Below are 17,566 nucleotides of genomic sequence, written 5' to 3' on the forward strand. Positions count from 1 at the left end.
TAAAATTAGAACTAAAGATTTTATTATGGTGCTATTACAATAAACTCAAAATTAACGTGTGTGAAGTAATCTACGGGTGGACAGCTATCAACGAAGTAGAAGTTGATAATGACAGGGAGAGTGTTGTAGATGTTAAATTTTGAACTGGGTGCAGTGTGACAGCGACGTGAGTGTTATACACCTGATGATGGCCGTCTGAGGCCGAAACATGTAGTGTAGGGAGCAAGATCAAAGACACAAAATATATTGTTTGCACTTGAGACAGAGTTTATATCATTTACCCTAATAATATTTTGTGAAGATTTCTGTCATGTACCACCTTTTTTATGTCATAATTTTCTCCATCCTGTTCATTCCTGTCTCGTGTCCAAATATTCTCACGAGTACTTTGTTCTTATATGCCCTCACTCTGTTTTCCTCTCTTGGCATGGCAAACTTTTGTCAGACCTTGCTGACAGGAGAGGATATTCTCATTTGAAGGAGAAAGCTCTAGATCGCATTAAGTGGAGGAACTGTTTTGGAAGAGACTGTGGACCTGTCGTCTTCACAGATTACTGATGAATGAATGAATGAATGAATGACAGAGTTACACATGCTTACTCCTTGGCTCTGTGTTCTGCTGGGAATCTTGGGCCTTCTTTATGATAGATGCCCATTCTTTGTCCTATGCTGTTTGTGTCCATTTCTCCTATTTCAGCTCCATTAAATCATACTTTCCATTTTCAGCCCACATCAGTGTGGATTTTCTGATCTTTCTTCTATGTTTTATCTTTAAAAATTTTTTTAGGCACCCTTTCAGTCACATGTCCCAACCATATCGGCCTGTCTTTTTTAATATATGCTGCCAGTTCAGTGGGTTCTCAGTGTACTTGGTTGAATCTGATTCTCAAAGTCTGTTGTTCGGAATAAAATTTAAGTTTTTAGATTAGGAGATAGAAAAACCAAGGATTCCAAACTGGATTTTAGTAAGTGTTTCGTGACTCCGATCTGTTCCTAACTATTGTTGCAATGATATTTTCATTTTTTACTGCCATTTCCAAATGTTATAATTTTATTCTGCATTATTGTGACAAGACATAAACATGTACCTAAGTTCTCCATTTTTATTCCAAAAATAACATTTTTGTCAACATTGCCAAGAGTTTCTGTGTTTAGCTTTTTTGTATTTACCTGTATATTTTCTCTGAGGAAATTAATATTCACAGTGTAGAGCCAGAATGTATGTGTTCAGTTGAGTTCCCCCTGATGTATTTGGATTTCTACATATTCTGAAGTGAGGCTGGAAAAGAATTGCAATAAAACGTTCTGAATAGGACTGAATCACACAAATGTTTACCTGTGCAGCCATTTATATACATATAATTTAAATACATTTTGATTGGCCTAATGAGTTTTCTGAGTATACTAGATTCATTAGGAATGTTTTTTGATACATCTGTCATAATAAAGTCATAGGCTGTCTTGAATTCTCTAAATAGCCATGATACTGTCCCATTACAGATCATTTTGTAGCTGAGATGCTTCAGTTAGTATAGTACTGAAACTAAGGGCCAGACAGCTGCAATTCAGTTTCAGGCAGGAGTAGCCACCGCACCCGACCAGCTGTGGGTCCACTGATTCTCCTAACCAGTGGTGTTGGGCGGGCTCTTTTCTCCGGGATGAAATGGGTGGGGTGTAAAGTTAACTATCCACACATGCTTATATCGCATGGTGTTTTTAGTAGGTATAGGGCCATTTTATTGACCTGCATATTGCAATGTTTTGTGGGAAAAAGTAGCACTTCCTGTTGGAGTTCAAAATGTATCCAAAACATGTGAAAGTCTGCTGTATTTATCTTTTCTTTATGTTCCATAGAAGAGGTCTAGGAACTAATTAGTATCCTGAATGAAAGCCAGTTGGTCTGTTGCATGGTATCTGCTGTACTGAGAGAAACAGGAACCTCACTGATGTAAAGTACAGAATGCTTTGTCATGGACATTTTTCCCTTAACCTGATGCTGCTTGTTATAGGCCAGATATTCTCTTCAGAACTTTTTCTTCCAGTTTCTTTCACCATATAAAACAGTGAGCACCATTTGTTTTACAATATTTATTCTTTCATAATCCTTCAGTCATAACCATGACAAGCAAGTTGTCATTTCCATAGCTCTCAAAGCTGGGGAAGAAAGTGTTGAGATTCTGGAATGGAGACCGTGTACTGTTCATGGCTAAAACGTTTTGCTGCATGTTGTACAGTGTAATGAATTTTAAGTTATACGTCTATTTAATATTATATTTACAGATTTATTCTCGTAATTCTAATGTTAACAATAAATTGGAATTAGAATTGGTATATCCACTTCAAGAATGAAATTGCAGTGAATTATCTCTTCCCCCCCCCCACGCCCCCACCAAATGAGTAGTATTGTCAGTGTTTTAGACAAAATCGTATCTCTGTCACACTTGTATGTTGCTAAAAATACTGTAGCGTGTTTTGTGTGTCACGCCACAAATAAATTCCCGTGGGGGCTCAGATTCTGTAGAACCTTTATTGTTCTTCACTTATACACTCACACGCTTTACAACTGTCATCCCTTGCAGTATTACAATGACTGCTTACAATAACTCGGCCGACACTGGACTCTCTTCTCTGGCGGATATTCCAGGACTCACTGAGCGAATGCATTCAACCCCGCTGTTGTAGCTGTGGAAACGTTGCTTTGTCGGTTCCGCGTTTCCTACGCAATAACCCATTGTTATCGCGTTGTCTCTGTGGGGACGCTTCGTGTATTCGTCGTAACCGTGGAGATTCCTGTTAGAACTACAGTAGAGCGAATGTTGTTTCCTATGCAACGGTCTATTTTAGCGTTTCCATAGAAGCGACTCTTCTGGATTCCAGACACGTTACAATACATTACGAAGACAGAAAATAGTGGTTTACATTCTGTGAATATGGTGTATGTCCAAAGTGGTATTGATGCTAGATTTGTGGAAATGCTTGGTGTGCTTGTAGTTCAAGAATCCATGGCCTCATCTGTGGCAAAATGGCTTTATAATATGTATCCAACATTTAATGTGCATCACTTCCAGTGCTTATAGTTCCACAGAAACACTGTTAATGAGTTGTCACTGTTAAATCCCTTATTCAGTTCTACATACCAGTAATGTTGGCACTAATTCACTGATTTTTATAAAGCTGTGTGAACTGTGTGTCATTGGAGATGTGTTAATGCCTTGGTGTCAGCACTGTTGTCTTGTGAGATCACGAGATCAGTCCTGTATTGCAGTGAATGTTGCAGGTGCTGCCGCCTATGCCTGGTAGTGAGGAAAAGGAACGAGCTGCCCCATCACCATACTGTGATTTCTGTCTTGGTGATTCCCAAGAGAATAAGAAGACAGGGCAGTCCGAGGAACTGGTGTCTTGCTCAGATTGTGGACGCTCAGGTAGGGCTGCCACCCAGCCCAGTAAGGGGCGAGGGAGGGGGCGCAAGAAGGCTAATCCCACTCAGTAGGCAGTTGTAAAGACATATGCTTCGAATGTAGGGAGAAACAGCCTCTCATTTTCAGAAAGATATTTTTAAATCTTGATTTATCATCTTACTCATATTACTCAGTTGTACCTTTTGTAAAAGATATGTTATTCCTTAATTTTTTATGGTGTAGATGTGCTACAGTCATTCATATTCATTCATATTCCTAGCCCATATATATGTTGGCTAGAATTTGGCAGTTTTTACTGTTTCCACTGCAGATGCAAGGTAACAGGCTGCTACTATCTCCTCCCTACCTCCACATGAGCATTATGTGGGTGGTAATATTGTTAATTCCCTCACATTTACATTCTGTATAAAGGAAGACATGGGACTTGTATCACATATATATAAATGTAAATATAAAATTTTAAGATGTACCTCAATATTGTCAAAAGTATAGAATAGAAACGAAAATGAAGCCGTTTCCCTGCACAAGATAGATTTGTGCTAGTAAAGAAACATTTTTGAGCAACCAGAACAAGTATTTGATATAGGGAGTCACTGCGTTACATTGTCTCATGATAGTTGAGAGTATATATGTGTTGAGGGAGGAAGATTGGAGTGTGTCTAGTTTTGTTTTGTTTCTTTATGCTATTCACCATCTGTGTAATGAGTTGGTCTTCGTTGATTTTGTCTCCTGCTGTCTTCACTAGGGTTTCTAATGATTCTTTTTTCTGAGCTAATCAGCCTTCATTTTAGTCAGAGACTGTCATGCAGATGCGCACAATTTGAAATCAATGTCTGTGGTGCGGTGTTTAATTTGTTACTTTGTTCTGCTCTTCACTGTGCTGCATGCACGAGTTCATCCCAGTTGTACAAAATTCTTGATTTTGAAACATATTTTTTATGCAGCTTGGGTGAATCTAATATTCTAAGCACCCTGTGCATTCATTTTTTTTAATCATGTATGTATCTTGCATGGTGCACTGTGCTTATGTTTTTGGAAACAGGACTGATGGACAGCGGACACGACTCAGGGAAGGTAGAGTTACAACATGCAGGCTGTATGTTTGAACCAGGATCTGAAATTCTAGCATTTGTTAAACTTGAAGAAATTGTACTAAGATTGATGCTGTGGAAGTACGCATATATCACAGGATGTGAGGTTTTTATTTTGTTTTAAATCAGTATGAGCATCATATATTATTTTGTTAGTAACGATATTATTCATGGGTATGAAGTAAATAAAATTTCATGAATATAAATTTAAAATATAATTAGATGGTACAGTAATAAACATTTCATTTTTTCTTTATTGTAAGTGATTATTTATCACAGTTTTTTATTGTCGTACGAATATACTGGTTTTGTTTCATATGTTATGTGTTCTGAATCTATATGGAAATACTGAATTGGTTGAAGTGGATCACTAGGACGATGCAAATCAGCCAGATTTGGTGGATGTTATACAAATTTGACTTATGCAGCCAAAGTTACTTTTTATTTGTGAGAGACAGTGTTTGTGGTGATGTAAATTTTCCAAAATATAATGCTTATTGGGTGGTTTTGGAGGAACAGATTCATAATAGATCATTCTTTTGATGTTAAAAAACAGATGTGCATGATTTTGATGTTTGAGTTTCACTTGTATGTTCTTTCAGTCCTCCAGATTCAGAACTTACCTGTTGACGACTTGGTATTTTGTGTTTGGACCATTCTGCAGTAAAATGTTTTGTGATGGTGCACTTGGGTGGAATACTGACACTTTCTTCACAATCATACCTGTGGTAATAATCAATTTCACGGTTTCTCTTTTCATGTGTAGTTGTTTTTCTGTCCGCTGAACAGTCAGTTAATGACCATTTCTTAGCATTCAGACACTTTTCACACATTTTGATCAGTTCCTGTAGTTGTCAGATGGTTGGATTTTTATCATCTCTGCTGTCTTCTCTTCAGTCTTGAAATCTCAGGTGACACAAAATGCTGTATTCTATCCGTTGTTCCCTGTCTGTAAACTTACTATTACATTTGGTAAATATCAGTGGCATATTTCTGTAGTTTCACTAAGACTTTAATGTTGATTCTATGTTCAAATAAATTATCACCTTTGATTCTGAAAAACTGAACACTGCCAGTTAGAAATATACATGTCCCAGCATGTGGCAACATGTCAATATTGAACATCACACAAAATCGTCAGACCATTTGTTTAATTGCCTGACATCCATGCCTTTGTGCAACATAATATGTGCACATTTATCAGGCTTTGTGCATTAGTTTTTGCACATACAGTAAATGAACATCAGCACTAGTAACGGATGTAAAACTACAGTTACTGTACTTCAAATTGAGGTATGCTTTTCCACTTTTACATAATAAGGAACTGCACTTAAAGTCTGCAACCATCATCAGCTGTTGAGATACTCCCACCCATCTTTAATAAATAAATGATGGATGGGAGCTGGCCGGTCTAGAAAACTGAAATTAATGACCATGGGGATTCGTTGCGCTGACCACGCAACACCCTCTGTCCACTGAAGTTGGCACTGACTTCGCCAACAAGTGGCGGTTGCTCAGTCGGTATAGTTCACTTGTGGACTAAAACCATGGAGTTTGTTTGTTTTGGGGGGCATTTGCTGTTGGTAATCAGAGAGAAACATGTTCAGTGGTGTCACCACAGCCTTCACCATATGGATTTTGATTTGAAACTTAGTATAATTCTGTAATTTTTTTGTTCTAGTCAGAGATAGTCACAGTGGCCATAAGACTGTTAAAATTATTTCATTACAGTAATTTTTTAAGGTGTGATAGTGCGTGAGGACCCTTGACATGGTTATTAAAGGAGGAAGTGGTGTAATGATTACTGACTGCTGTAAGGTAACTAAATATACCTGGTACATACAGCTTTTAGCATTCAAAATGTGTTTGTTAAATTAATATTGTTATGGACAGTTAATTTGTCACATACTTCTGTGGAGTACAAGTGTAAGTATGTTGAAAGAAGTCTTTAATGTGGGTATCTTTGGCCATCTCTCATCCTTGATGTGATGTGGTGTCAAATTTTACATAGGTTAAGAAAAAATAAATATGCCAAAGCAAAATTGTTTTCTGAGAAATTTTGATTCATGCTGCAGCTGGTTGTTATAGGTCATCCATATTTATTTTATTTAATTGAAAGACAGATAGATACGGCTGACCTATGTAAGGTTTCATTTTGATTTTATTAGGCCTTGTTCCTAGCTTTTTTGTCTTCTTTCAAAGTTTTCCCTGCACTGGGAGGGATTTTTAAGAAAGTCGTGGCACAAGATATTATAATGGAAGTTTTCTCGAGAGACTGAGCAAAACCACAAAAAATCTCTGTTAGGATAACTGGCCTCTGGATTGAGATTTTAACCCGGAATCTTCCGGATGTGACACAAGAGTGCTAACACAATCACAGTGTTCAATAGATCTTCTGTATTTGAGGTTCATATTCAACATGTAAGTGTAGCATATGTTTCATATATCTTTTAAGGTCTTCAATTATGAAGAAAACATGTACACCCTAATAATGTCATGTTACAATCATTTTTCATTAAATTATGAAATAGAGCTCACTTTAAGTGTAGAATGATTATGCCGTCTGTAGAATTTCAATTTTCTGGTACATAAAATATAGATTAGATTTTTATGGATCATCAACCTCAGCACATTTAACTGTCTTCCGTACAACATATCATTATACACTTTATTTCTGCTATCCACTTCACCTGGGGTCTCTCACACTTCGGCTCTCCAAGTAACATGGACACATTGTATGTGTTAAATAAAATTTACTGTTCTTACTTTAACCTTAAATATTTCAGTCATATTTTGGGTTATAAATTGAAATGTCTTTCAGAACAATATGGCATTAACTCTCATGCCTGTTCATTTTTTTAAAGCTTAACAATTCTGTAAGTTTGGCAAGTATTTATAAATTACCTTGCTGAGCAGTGTGGTTGTGTACAATGTGCAATCTTCTGTTAACCTTTTGGCCAAGAAGGATTTTTGTTATCTGGAATCAGTTTCACTTCTCAGATTTTCATCATTGAAATAAAAATAACATCTGTTCCACAGTGCAACATATGATTTGCCATCTCTTTTTTTCACGCAGTTCAAAATTATTAAGGATGTTGCAAATGTTTTTTTTGTCACAGTATTCTTGTGTTTGTAGGGTGCTGCCTTGATTATAATATGTGGACTCACTAGATGACTAACCATATTTTGTTTATTTTTTAAGTGGAAAATTCAAAGAGTGTAATTTCAAATTAGTTTTACCCGATAATCAAAGGTAGCGACACTTGAAAGGTGTAAAAAAACCAAACAAGTGTTAAGTATACTACATGTAGGTCAAAGGAAAGATCTCCATTTACACACACATAAGCTGTCAGCTAGCATTCATTTACCTGTAAGTGTACATGCATTCTGAAATGTTCATCGTGGTCTGCATTCTCTTTAATGATAGTGTTTATGTGTCATGCAGGGGCTGCATACAGTAGCTGGGCTTGTCTGTTTTAAATATCAAGTTTACAAATTGTCAAATTTATTCCTGAATTTTTTCTTTAGTGGCATATTAGAAAGCAGTGTCAAAAAGAAATGGTCATCATCTCCTTGTTTTTCACAATTCTGAATATGAAATGCATGTGAATTAGCACTGGGGGTCTCTTCATGTACAATTGATAATAGTGTGGGAAATGGTTACCTGGTTGCTTCTTGCAACATTAAGTAACAACAGCTTTGTGTCATAAAATTATAACTCTTTAACTAACCCATATTTTCTTAATAGTTCAAACCTCAGAGTGGAGAAATATCCAGAGAACACTGTGTACAAATACACAATCACTGGATCAGTATTACTAATAGATAAACTGTCCTTTCTTTGGATTGGATCCATCTGGCTAAGGATAGGTTTCAGTGGTAGGCTCAGTGATGGCACTTTGGATTTCATGAGAAGGCTCAGATTTGATGACTAGATAAGTGATTAGTAGCTGCTTCATGGAATTTGAATGAATAGTGCCAAAAAGACAGTTGTATATGTTGACAAAGGTTGCAAGTTGTTGAGCCCATGAAAGCATCTCTGGGTGATAAAATGAACGGTTTCATTTCTCATTGCATGAGCATTTTCCTTCTTTGGAGTATATGTACTGTCTCTAAAAGTTTTGAGCACAGATTGTGTCACAGACTATAGCATGTAGGTTAATCTGACTTCCTAAGGTAGAAGAGAATGATTTAATGGCGTCAGTAGGCTTTACAAATTGTTGTATATTTCCCTTTATATATTGAGAGATCCCAGTATTGCATGTCTTCCGTGGTTGGCCAGCAAGTTCTGGTGATGAGGGGGGCTGAAATAAATGTAAGGGGTGAACAAATAACATTTTTGACACCAAAGGACAGCTGCTGTGATTCAGTACAAATGTGTGGACACCCCTGTGATATTAGCATTAGTGCAGTTCCTAGTTATAGTTGTAACTAGTCAGCTGGGGGAATTGCTCAAATGTTATATACATATATATTGTGCGTGCGTATCGGTATTATTATAGATACTATATATTGAACAGTTTACATGAAAAGTTATGTTTTATTCTGTTGTGATCTGTATTATAACATGATGTTAATTTCTTATTTCATATGAAGTAATATGATTTCAGTAGCGTAACTAGATGTGATGGGTCTAGGGATAAATGGTGTTGTGTAATTCATTTATTCCTCCTTTCTTATTAAATTTAAATGGGACCTTGAGCAGAATCAGAAGCTGAAGGAAATGGACCTTAAAATCTGATTTCAGTTCCAGATGCAAGTGTATGCTTGACTTCCATCTGTTACAGAACAGACTATACCAAACTGCCAGCCCAGAATATGGCTGGAGAATGCCACACTGAGCTGAAAATGCGTGTACATAGTTTGAAATTTTTGTTTCAGCTGTTAAATACTCCTAGACTGTTACATCTGTAGTTGTGCCAATTAGTGATCGAAAACTGTGTAATACATTAAAATGAATTGTATTTTATATTGTAAAATGTTAGAAAATACAACAGTTAAAGTTGAAGGAGAAACACACAGAAATGTGATAGTAATAATCATGGAACATTTTGTGTTCTATGAAATAGGCCACAGCTTGTTATAGAATGTTGACTACGATACACCATAAGATGTACAATATTATGTAAAATTTGAATACAAGTTCAGATTTTTTATAAGTATTTGAAAAGTGATTATTCTGTTTCTGCGTATATTTATATTATCTTGAAGTAGAAGTTTTTGTATTGCAGTGTGAAGTTGGTGGAATATAACAAGCTAAACAGGGTGATTGTGTGACATTCCCAGTATTTGTACGAAGTTGTCTTTTTTTAACTGTAATGTGTGTGTGTGTGTGTGTGTTGATTACCTGTATAAATCTGTTGGTGTGATTGAAGTAGTGGTTCCCAACATATAAACTTGTTCTCCTAAAAAGTGTAGAATCTTAGTAAACCACAAGAATTACCTCGTGGATGTGTGAGACGCTGTAAAATGTCTTCAGGCTTCATTATTTACAGACCATTAATATATAAAGGAAGCATAAATGAAGCATTACTAGCACAACATATACAGGATGTAACTTACTTGCTCATGGAGCTGAGCCCTTCTTGAGGAGCTGCCAATTCTGCAGCTACTAAAGAATTTCCTGGCATTTTATGGAACCTGTCGGTGATGAACCTTCGGGTTCCATAAAATGCTGGGAAATTCTTGAGTAGCTGCAGAATTGGTGGCTCCTCAAGCAGGGCTCAGCTCCATGAGTAACTAAGTAAAGTGACTGAAAGGTGTGCATAGACTTTGGGGTGCCTGTTGGACTATCCACAACTACCCTGGCATCTTTGAACAGATGCCGCGGTCCATGATAAGTCATGTCTAGGCATGCATTGAATCTCATTGAGGACATTTTGATCACTTGTTATAAATGTACTCTTTTAGCTATAACTCACAAATTAAATGTTTCTGGACATGTTGATATGGACATTTTTTCTCGTTTTGGTATGTGATACTTGTGCCCAAAGCTTGTTCACACCTTTTGGTTACATCCTGTATATACAGAATGAAGCAGCATTTCTGATACAATGCTGTCTTGATACAAGATGCCCTCATATGTCTCGTTAAACTGCTGCAGCTTTTGTCTCTCTACTTATTCTCATCTGATTCTTTTCCGAGTAGAGGTCTGTATTCTGTAAATTTGTAATTATTTACAAACGAATTTAATTATGAATAATTTTTAAACTTGAAGAGAAAATGTAAAGTGCAGGTGATTTACAAACACTTACTTGCATTTGGATGTTTAGTTTGTATATTTTTGTTTCATGCATACAGCAAGGAACTATAGTACAAATCCTTTAAATTATGTTTCTGATTAATTTGCAGTCTTAGTCCAACATATTTGAAAGTTCCAGTATTTGAGAACGATGCTAATAGATGCAAATTACATTCATGAAGAAACTGAAATCAGATTAAATTTGGGGAATGCTGGCAACCATTCTGTTCACACTCTTTTGTCTTCTTGCCTACTGTGTAAACACATCACCAAACTAAAAGCAAATTACTTTCTTTGTGACTGCACATAGAAATTTAGCCTTTCTTTGCTAAATCATTTTGAATCAAGTATATTTACTCATTGCTATAAATTTTAGGAGTGAAAATATAAATCAATAGTTTTAATAGATAAATACATTTCTTTTTGAGATTTTGAATCTATAGTTTAAAAAAATAATAGAACATATTTGTCAGTAAATATTTATAACGGTCTTATTTTCAATATAAATTTGAAAGTACAAAAGTGGAACTAATACAGAGAAAATATATAATTACTATGACATGCTCTTGAAAAGATTATGCCATTTTTTGGGGGGGGCATTTGTTCTCACTGCACTTTTTGAATGAAAAGAGCAAATGTGTAAAACAAATTGTACAACTGTGCTGGCTTCATGATTCTTGTTGGCTTCTTGCTTGGCCTACTCTTCAACCCTGAAGATGGAGATAGTATGTTCCTCATAACATCGATGAATTTCTTCTTGATTACATAGCATTACACCACAGAAGATAGTATTTTTCATAGTTACTGTGAGAACCTCGATTCACTATAGTTTTCTAGTTTTCTTACATGTGTTTTGTTTCTAGCAGACAGTCTGGTACTTCTTAAAAATATTATTTCATCCTTAACAGCTAGGAATACCAAGTTGTCTCAGGTGAACAGGCATTCATGTTTTGCAACCCTATTCATGTCAGAATCATAAATATCAACAGTCCCTGGTGTCATAAAAGAGATGGAAGCAATAAAATAATTTGGTTCTCTGCTGGAAAATGTTACAACTTTGTTACACCCTTCAGATTTTCGAATCTTTTGACTAAAGGACAGAAGAATGAAAGCATGGATATTCAAGAAAGAGCTAGAGGGAGCAATTTGACGGTCCCTTCTTCAGTGCTAAGACCTTCCGTTATAGCTGCAAGAGATTATTGCCCTTTCTATAGTCGTGAACAGACAGATGCATTGTGGCTGAGATACAGAGTGTGATCTGTTTTCTGTGCATTCATAGTGAAATCAAATACTGTAATTTCATTTCAGCTTATATATACATCAGGCAGATAACAACAAAAAGGGTATGCCCATCAAATTTTACTATATATTTTTAACACATTAACCTGCAATAAAAGTACTGGCTCATGGATAAGTTTGGGCGTAACTCATACGTATACTCTTTTTTGCTGTTGTTCACTTAGACATCATTTTAATTCCTCTATTCAGGTTTTACTCAAGTCTGTCTTGTAATTTTTTTTTCCTGTGGCGCTACAGCCCAAATTTGGGCCTAGGCCTACCTCCATGAAACTCTCCATTTCACTTCGGTTTACTAGATCTTACACATACGGTAGGACTCCTTGGGCGAGTGATCAGCTTGTCGCAAGGCTTCTACCTGTAGAAAAACACAGGAAAACGCACACAAACATCCATGCCCTGAGTGGGATTTGAACCCATGATCCCGGCTTCCGAGCGAGCGAAGACAGTGCATGCCTTAGATCGCTCGGCTACCGTGACCAGCCCTGTCTTGTAATTACTACGTATAGAAATAAATATTAAGGACTGTGCATGCACTTCTACTACCGCCATATACGCGCGCTTCCACTAGCAGAGTTTAAATGCCCAACTGGCCAAAATGGGATACTTTGGCCGTGACGACCATACTCATCACTGGCCTGATCGGGGCACTTCGGACGTTAATGGTTAATCTGCTATGTTAGAGGTGACATGTATTGTTTCGTTTGATATTTCATGGTGAGCAGAGAGAGAGTAAAGTAACTGTATGGGATCAGTAATTATTAGAAGAAAATATTTTATATATTGAGATATGATTATATGTGCTCAAATGCAAGGTACTACACAGTTGTTGCGGGGACTTCAGGCCAGATCAAGAGACCCATAGAAGAACCTGACTCATCAGAGCAGTTAGTTCATAGACAAAGAAGTGGTATAATTATAAGCTTCCAAATTACTATGTAAGATTTTAAGCTTCATAGTTGGCTTATGGCCACTCCCCATGTTGACCCTAATGAGGAAAGTAACAGGTCTCCAAAATGCTGACCTTTAGATCAGCCATATTGTTGTTGAGTGCCTGAGATTTTATTTCTTCCAAATTAATACATTATGTAGCTGTTTCTATTAAAACAGATGAGAACATTAAGAGTATGTTTGGTGTGTAGTCGGTCTCTCCATATTTCTAAATGTTTGTATACGAAAGCGGTGGAAGAAAAGAAATCGCATAACGTAACCATTCATTTCTGTTATTTATTTTTCAGTGCATATTTTGGAAGTGTTCCTAAATGGTGTACATAACTTCAGTATTCGGAAGAACTCTGTTATTAGAGTATAGCTATTATAAATTAAAAATGTGTTACTTACCAGGGGGTTTAAATTATGTCAGTATATTTTTCTTTAATGTCTCTCCCACCCCAAAATCCAATAAGGCACTGTGTCACAATCATGATTACATATTGTATATTCTGACTGGAAGTTTGTGTTTTCATCTGTAGATCATCATTTATGTCTACAATTAATTATGAATTTTGTTCACCATTGCCACCACTAATTACTATTGTCATTGTTATTATTGTTGCTGCTGTTATTCTGGAAAATATGCAGTTTGATTGTTCATTTAATTTTCCAAGAGTTTTACTTCAAGAACTATGGAAATGGTTGCATAAAGTGCCTCATATGCACTCGCACACACTTCCGGAATAAGATAAGCAGCATAAGAAAAATTAATTTTTAAAATATTACTATTTCGTGTTACAATGTAGAAAGACTGCTGTTGGGAACCACTTGCTTATGGAGTATGTAGTGTCTAGTCCTGATGTAATCATCTGTCACCGAAGACTTGAATTGTAATCTTGTAATAGGATTCCAATCAATGGGGAACACACATTTTCATTAAAAAATTGTATTGTATTTTAAAAAGCAGCGCTCTGCTTCTCTGTCAGTGTGTGTAATGGATCATGTAGGTCTTCTCATTGAATCTGAAAGATTTCTCTTCCTGCCATTCCTGTTTCTTGTTTAGGGAAATTTTCCTGACTGCTTTAGGCAGCTTACCCTAGGAAGGACGGCATCTTTTGTTGCCGATTATTGTTAAGTGTTTTCGTAGCGCATTAATTTTTTGTATCACTGAACAACGTAAGTTTGTATTCTGCCTGCTCATGGAAAATGACAATCACTGGGTTTTGTACATAAACAAAATTGCTCATATTGTCTTCATGTGGAGTGTCTGGTTCCAGTATACATATTATGTGATTCAGAAGTACAAATATTTAACTGAACGTTGTATGTGTGTGTGAGAGGGGGAAAGAGAGATAAGAGTGTTTATGTGTCCTCTCAACTCAACCCTGTTAGTGCAGCAGAGGATTTTCTTTTTAGTTCTTTCACTGCCAACCCCAATTATTTGATATACTCTTTTCATTTTCTTCAATTTCGTACTTTGTACCGCCCCTGAATTCATCTGTATTACCTTGTGTTATGAACACCGAATTCTCATCAGGTTCAAAGAACATTAGTTCAAAAAGTATACTACACGTTTGCCCACTAAATAAAAAGAATTTCATCAATGATAACTACTTATGATGTGAAATGCTGATATCAGTGTTTGCAGCAAATATGTATATGACTGGGAAGATGTGTAAGTGCTTACAGAATATTATAGTAAAAGGGTTAAACTGAAGAGTGTTTGTAGTAACTCGTTACAAATGCATAGCTAATATTTGTTTGTCCCTGAGTGCTCGCGTAGATTTCCAGGATTCATATAAGAGTTTATTGTCCGTATATTGAAGCTGAGGATGGATGAAGAGATCACAGGAGCTGAATTTATTATTACTACAGAATTTCCTTAAACATGAGATTAACTTACAGCATTGTGACACCTATCTAATATAGTGGACCTTTACTGAGACTACAGAGTTTCTTTCCAAAAGTTATGGCTCCAAACTATCTCCTCCTTAAAAAGCTAATAATCACTCAACAAATCGGCAAGTTTCCCATTTTTTAGTGTATGAGTCTTTAATAGAAGGGGGCTCATGGTCCTCTACCCCTTCTGCAAGCTCTGAGAATTACCCATAATCAGCTGTCTGTAACAGCTTATTCAATATATTTTCAGGTCTCCTTCATATATAACCTGAAAATATGCATACCTTGGTGACAAGGGGCCTAATTAAAAAGGAATGTAGCTTCAAGAATGTTGAAAATTTTTGTTGCCCATTGATAGTACAAGCCATGAGGGATGTTTTCTTACAATATAATGTTAACTCACTGAACAAATATGCATCATATATTCAGTATTTACTTGTTTCCTAAAAGTTTGTAAAAGGGATTACATCCCTTTGCACAAGATCCTTCAACTGAATAACAGAAATGTTGAAATTGTTTGCACAACCATGTATAAAGGAAAGAAATGTGCAGTTACACATGGCAAGTTCTGAGTTTTAACTTATGTTAATATGCATACTTTTGACTATGGTGTCTTAGGGACATGCTGAATCTCCTAGGTTTTGTGCCAGAAAGGAAATTGATTGCAGGTGCCTTCCTGATTGTTGCTTGTTACTGAATTTGTCTTTCAAACTGGTGATGTTCTTTGTGATTGCAGTTCTCATTAACATACTCAGCTATTGTTTCATCTGTCTCATAATTTGATAGTCCCTATTAATGAAACTTTCCTTTCTGCTTCTGTTATATTCAGCATTTGTAACAGTTACAAGAAAATTGAGAAATTACATGCATGTGAAGTTTACTCTAAACAATGAAATGTATCATGCAAAAAGAGCTTCAAATTGAATTCAGTCCCCAAGTATTTGAGATTCTCCATTATCCCACATCCATTCATCTTACCAGGCATGTCCCATACAGTGCTGATCAATTTCAGGCTGGTCAGTTTTAATGTGCACTGAATTTCATAGTGCACATTTTATGTGCACTTTATTGATTTCATTTTGGAATATCCCACCATCCCAAAGAAGAATTTATAGTGCATTGTCATTTTGAGTTCACTATATATGACACAAAGAATGATTTGAAATGCTTCCTTTTATTTCCAAAATTAGAAAATTGTTGGTTTGTTTGGTATAGTTCGTTCGCGGACTAAAACCACAGAGGGTTTTTTTATTGGTTGTGAGTAAATGCTGTGTTGAATTGTAAATATACTTTCCGTTTAGTTTAGATATGGGGCACAAGAACAGTTTCCAGTCTTGTATGTGTATCTTCTCTGGCTGTCAAACACATTTATGTGTGTGTACCTCTTGTTTTGTAAGCAAATGAACAGTACATTTGTCCTCCATCCATTCTTATAGAATATGAAGTGAAGAAGGGAAAAAATATTAGAAGATATTGAGACACAATAAACATTTAAAAACTGAAAGAATAATTTGTGAAGTTTTTGGTTTTTCTTGGTGTGCCGAGGACCCGTGAAGTGGCACTTGTGCTGTTCTTCAACCAAATGCAAACCATAGCTGTAAATTGGTTTATATATTTTGACAGTCAGAGAACACTGGGACAAGCTTGGAAATTCACTGTTCTTCGGCACAATCTAACAGAGCAAAACCTTTTCCACCCATATGAGCCACATGGTGCTCTGTTGGCTGTGGTAAATCATGGGCTTGGAATAAATATACATTAAGTTAATGTATTAAAAACTATGTACATATAATTTAACTTTTTTATTCTAGGTATGTTTTATATTCTGCACTACTAGCAAAAATTTTATAATTTCATAATAAACTTATGTAATGTGTTCAAAATTGTCACATAAATAATTCTGTAGTACACTTCTTTTAATTAGTAAAATTATTTTATTTCTGCAGAATACAGCAGCTATAGATAATGGGGTGCTGCACAGATCATTTCAGCAGTGGAGCTGATGAGGACTGTTGTTATGCATATTCTGAAAGCTAAAGTGTGGACAGATGTAAATTTATCTCAAGCCAACAAGTCAAAGTGTGAATAGGTGTGTGGTGCTAAGATTAACAGGACTGGAGCTCTTTGACCATGAGCATTAACAACACATTGAAAGTAGCATAAAGAAAAGTATAACTCATTTTGCCTTGCAAGAAAGATTCAGAAACTTCTGAATGTGCACCATGCTCATGTTCATAAAATGACGAGGTTTTGCTCCCCTGTCCTGGTTCCTATCTCCATATCCTCACAACAGTTTTTATTGCAATGATTCAATGTGTTTTGCTGCTTGCAGGACACCCAACTTGTCTACAGTTTACGCCCAACATGATCATCTCGGTACGTAAGTACCGATGGCAGTGCATTGAGTGCAAGTGTTGCTCCATCTGTGGCACATCAGATAATGATGTAAGTGAAAGATCCTGTAGGGATTGGAAGTTGATCAAAACAAATTAGTTTCTGCACTTACAGAAATCATTTCTGTGTGTTTAGGTTTCCACAGGAAATCTTATTGTTTATTTCAACTCTTATTTCATCATGTGGAAGGCAGACAGAAGTAAATGTTAGAGCATTACCTTCGTGTAACTACGAATTTAATCAGAAATATATTGAAATATGCAACCAGTAAACAAATTTTGAATTAAAATATT

General features: G+C 36.1%; 1 protein-coding gene across 3 annotated transcripts in view; it reads left to right on the forward strand.

The window, feature by feature from the left end:
- LOC111863958 (zinc finger protein ubi-d4 B) overlaps positions 1 to 17,566 on the forward strand; it is a 40,619-nt gene that overhangs the window by 21,493 nt on the left and 1,560 nt on the right. For all 3 annotated transcript variants that reach the window (XM_023850789.2, XM_023850790.2, XM_023850791.2), the window contains 2 exons: positions 3,278 to 3,422; positions 17,212 to 17,324. In XM_023850789.2, the coding sequence (XP_023706557.1) occupies positions 3,278 to 3,422; positions 17,212 to 17,324 (258 nt within the window). The remainder of the gene's footprint in view (positions 1 to 3,277; positions 3,423 to 17,211; positions 17,325 to 17,566) is intronic.

The sequence above is a fragment of the Cryptotermes secundus genome, unplaced genomic scaffold (genome assembly GCF_002891405.2).
Source record: "Cryptotermes secundus unplaced genomic scaffold, Csec_1.0 scaffold249, whole genome shotgun sequence".
In the NCBI taxonomy this organism is placed as follows: Eukaryota; Metazoa; Arthropoda; class Insecta; order Blattodea; family Kalotermitidae; genus Cryptotermes; species Cryptotermes secundus.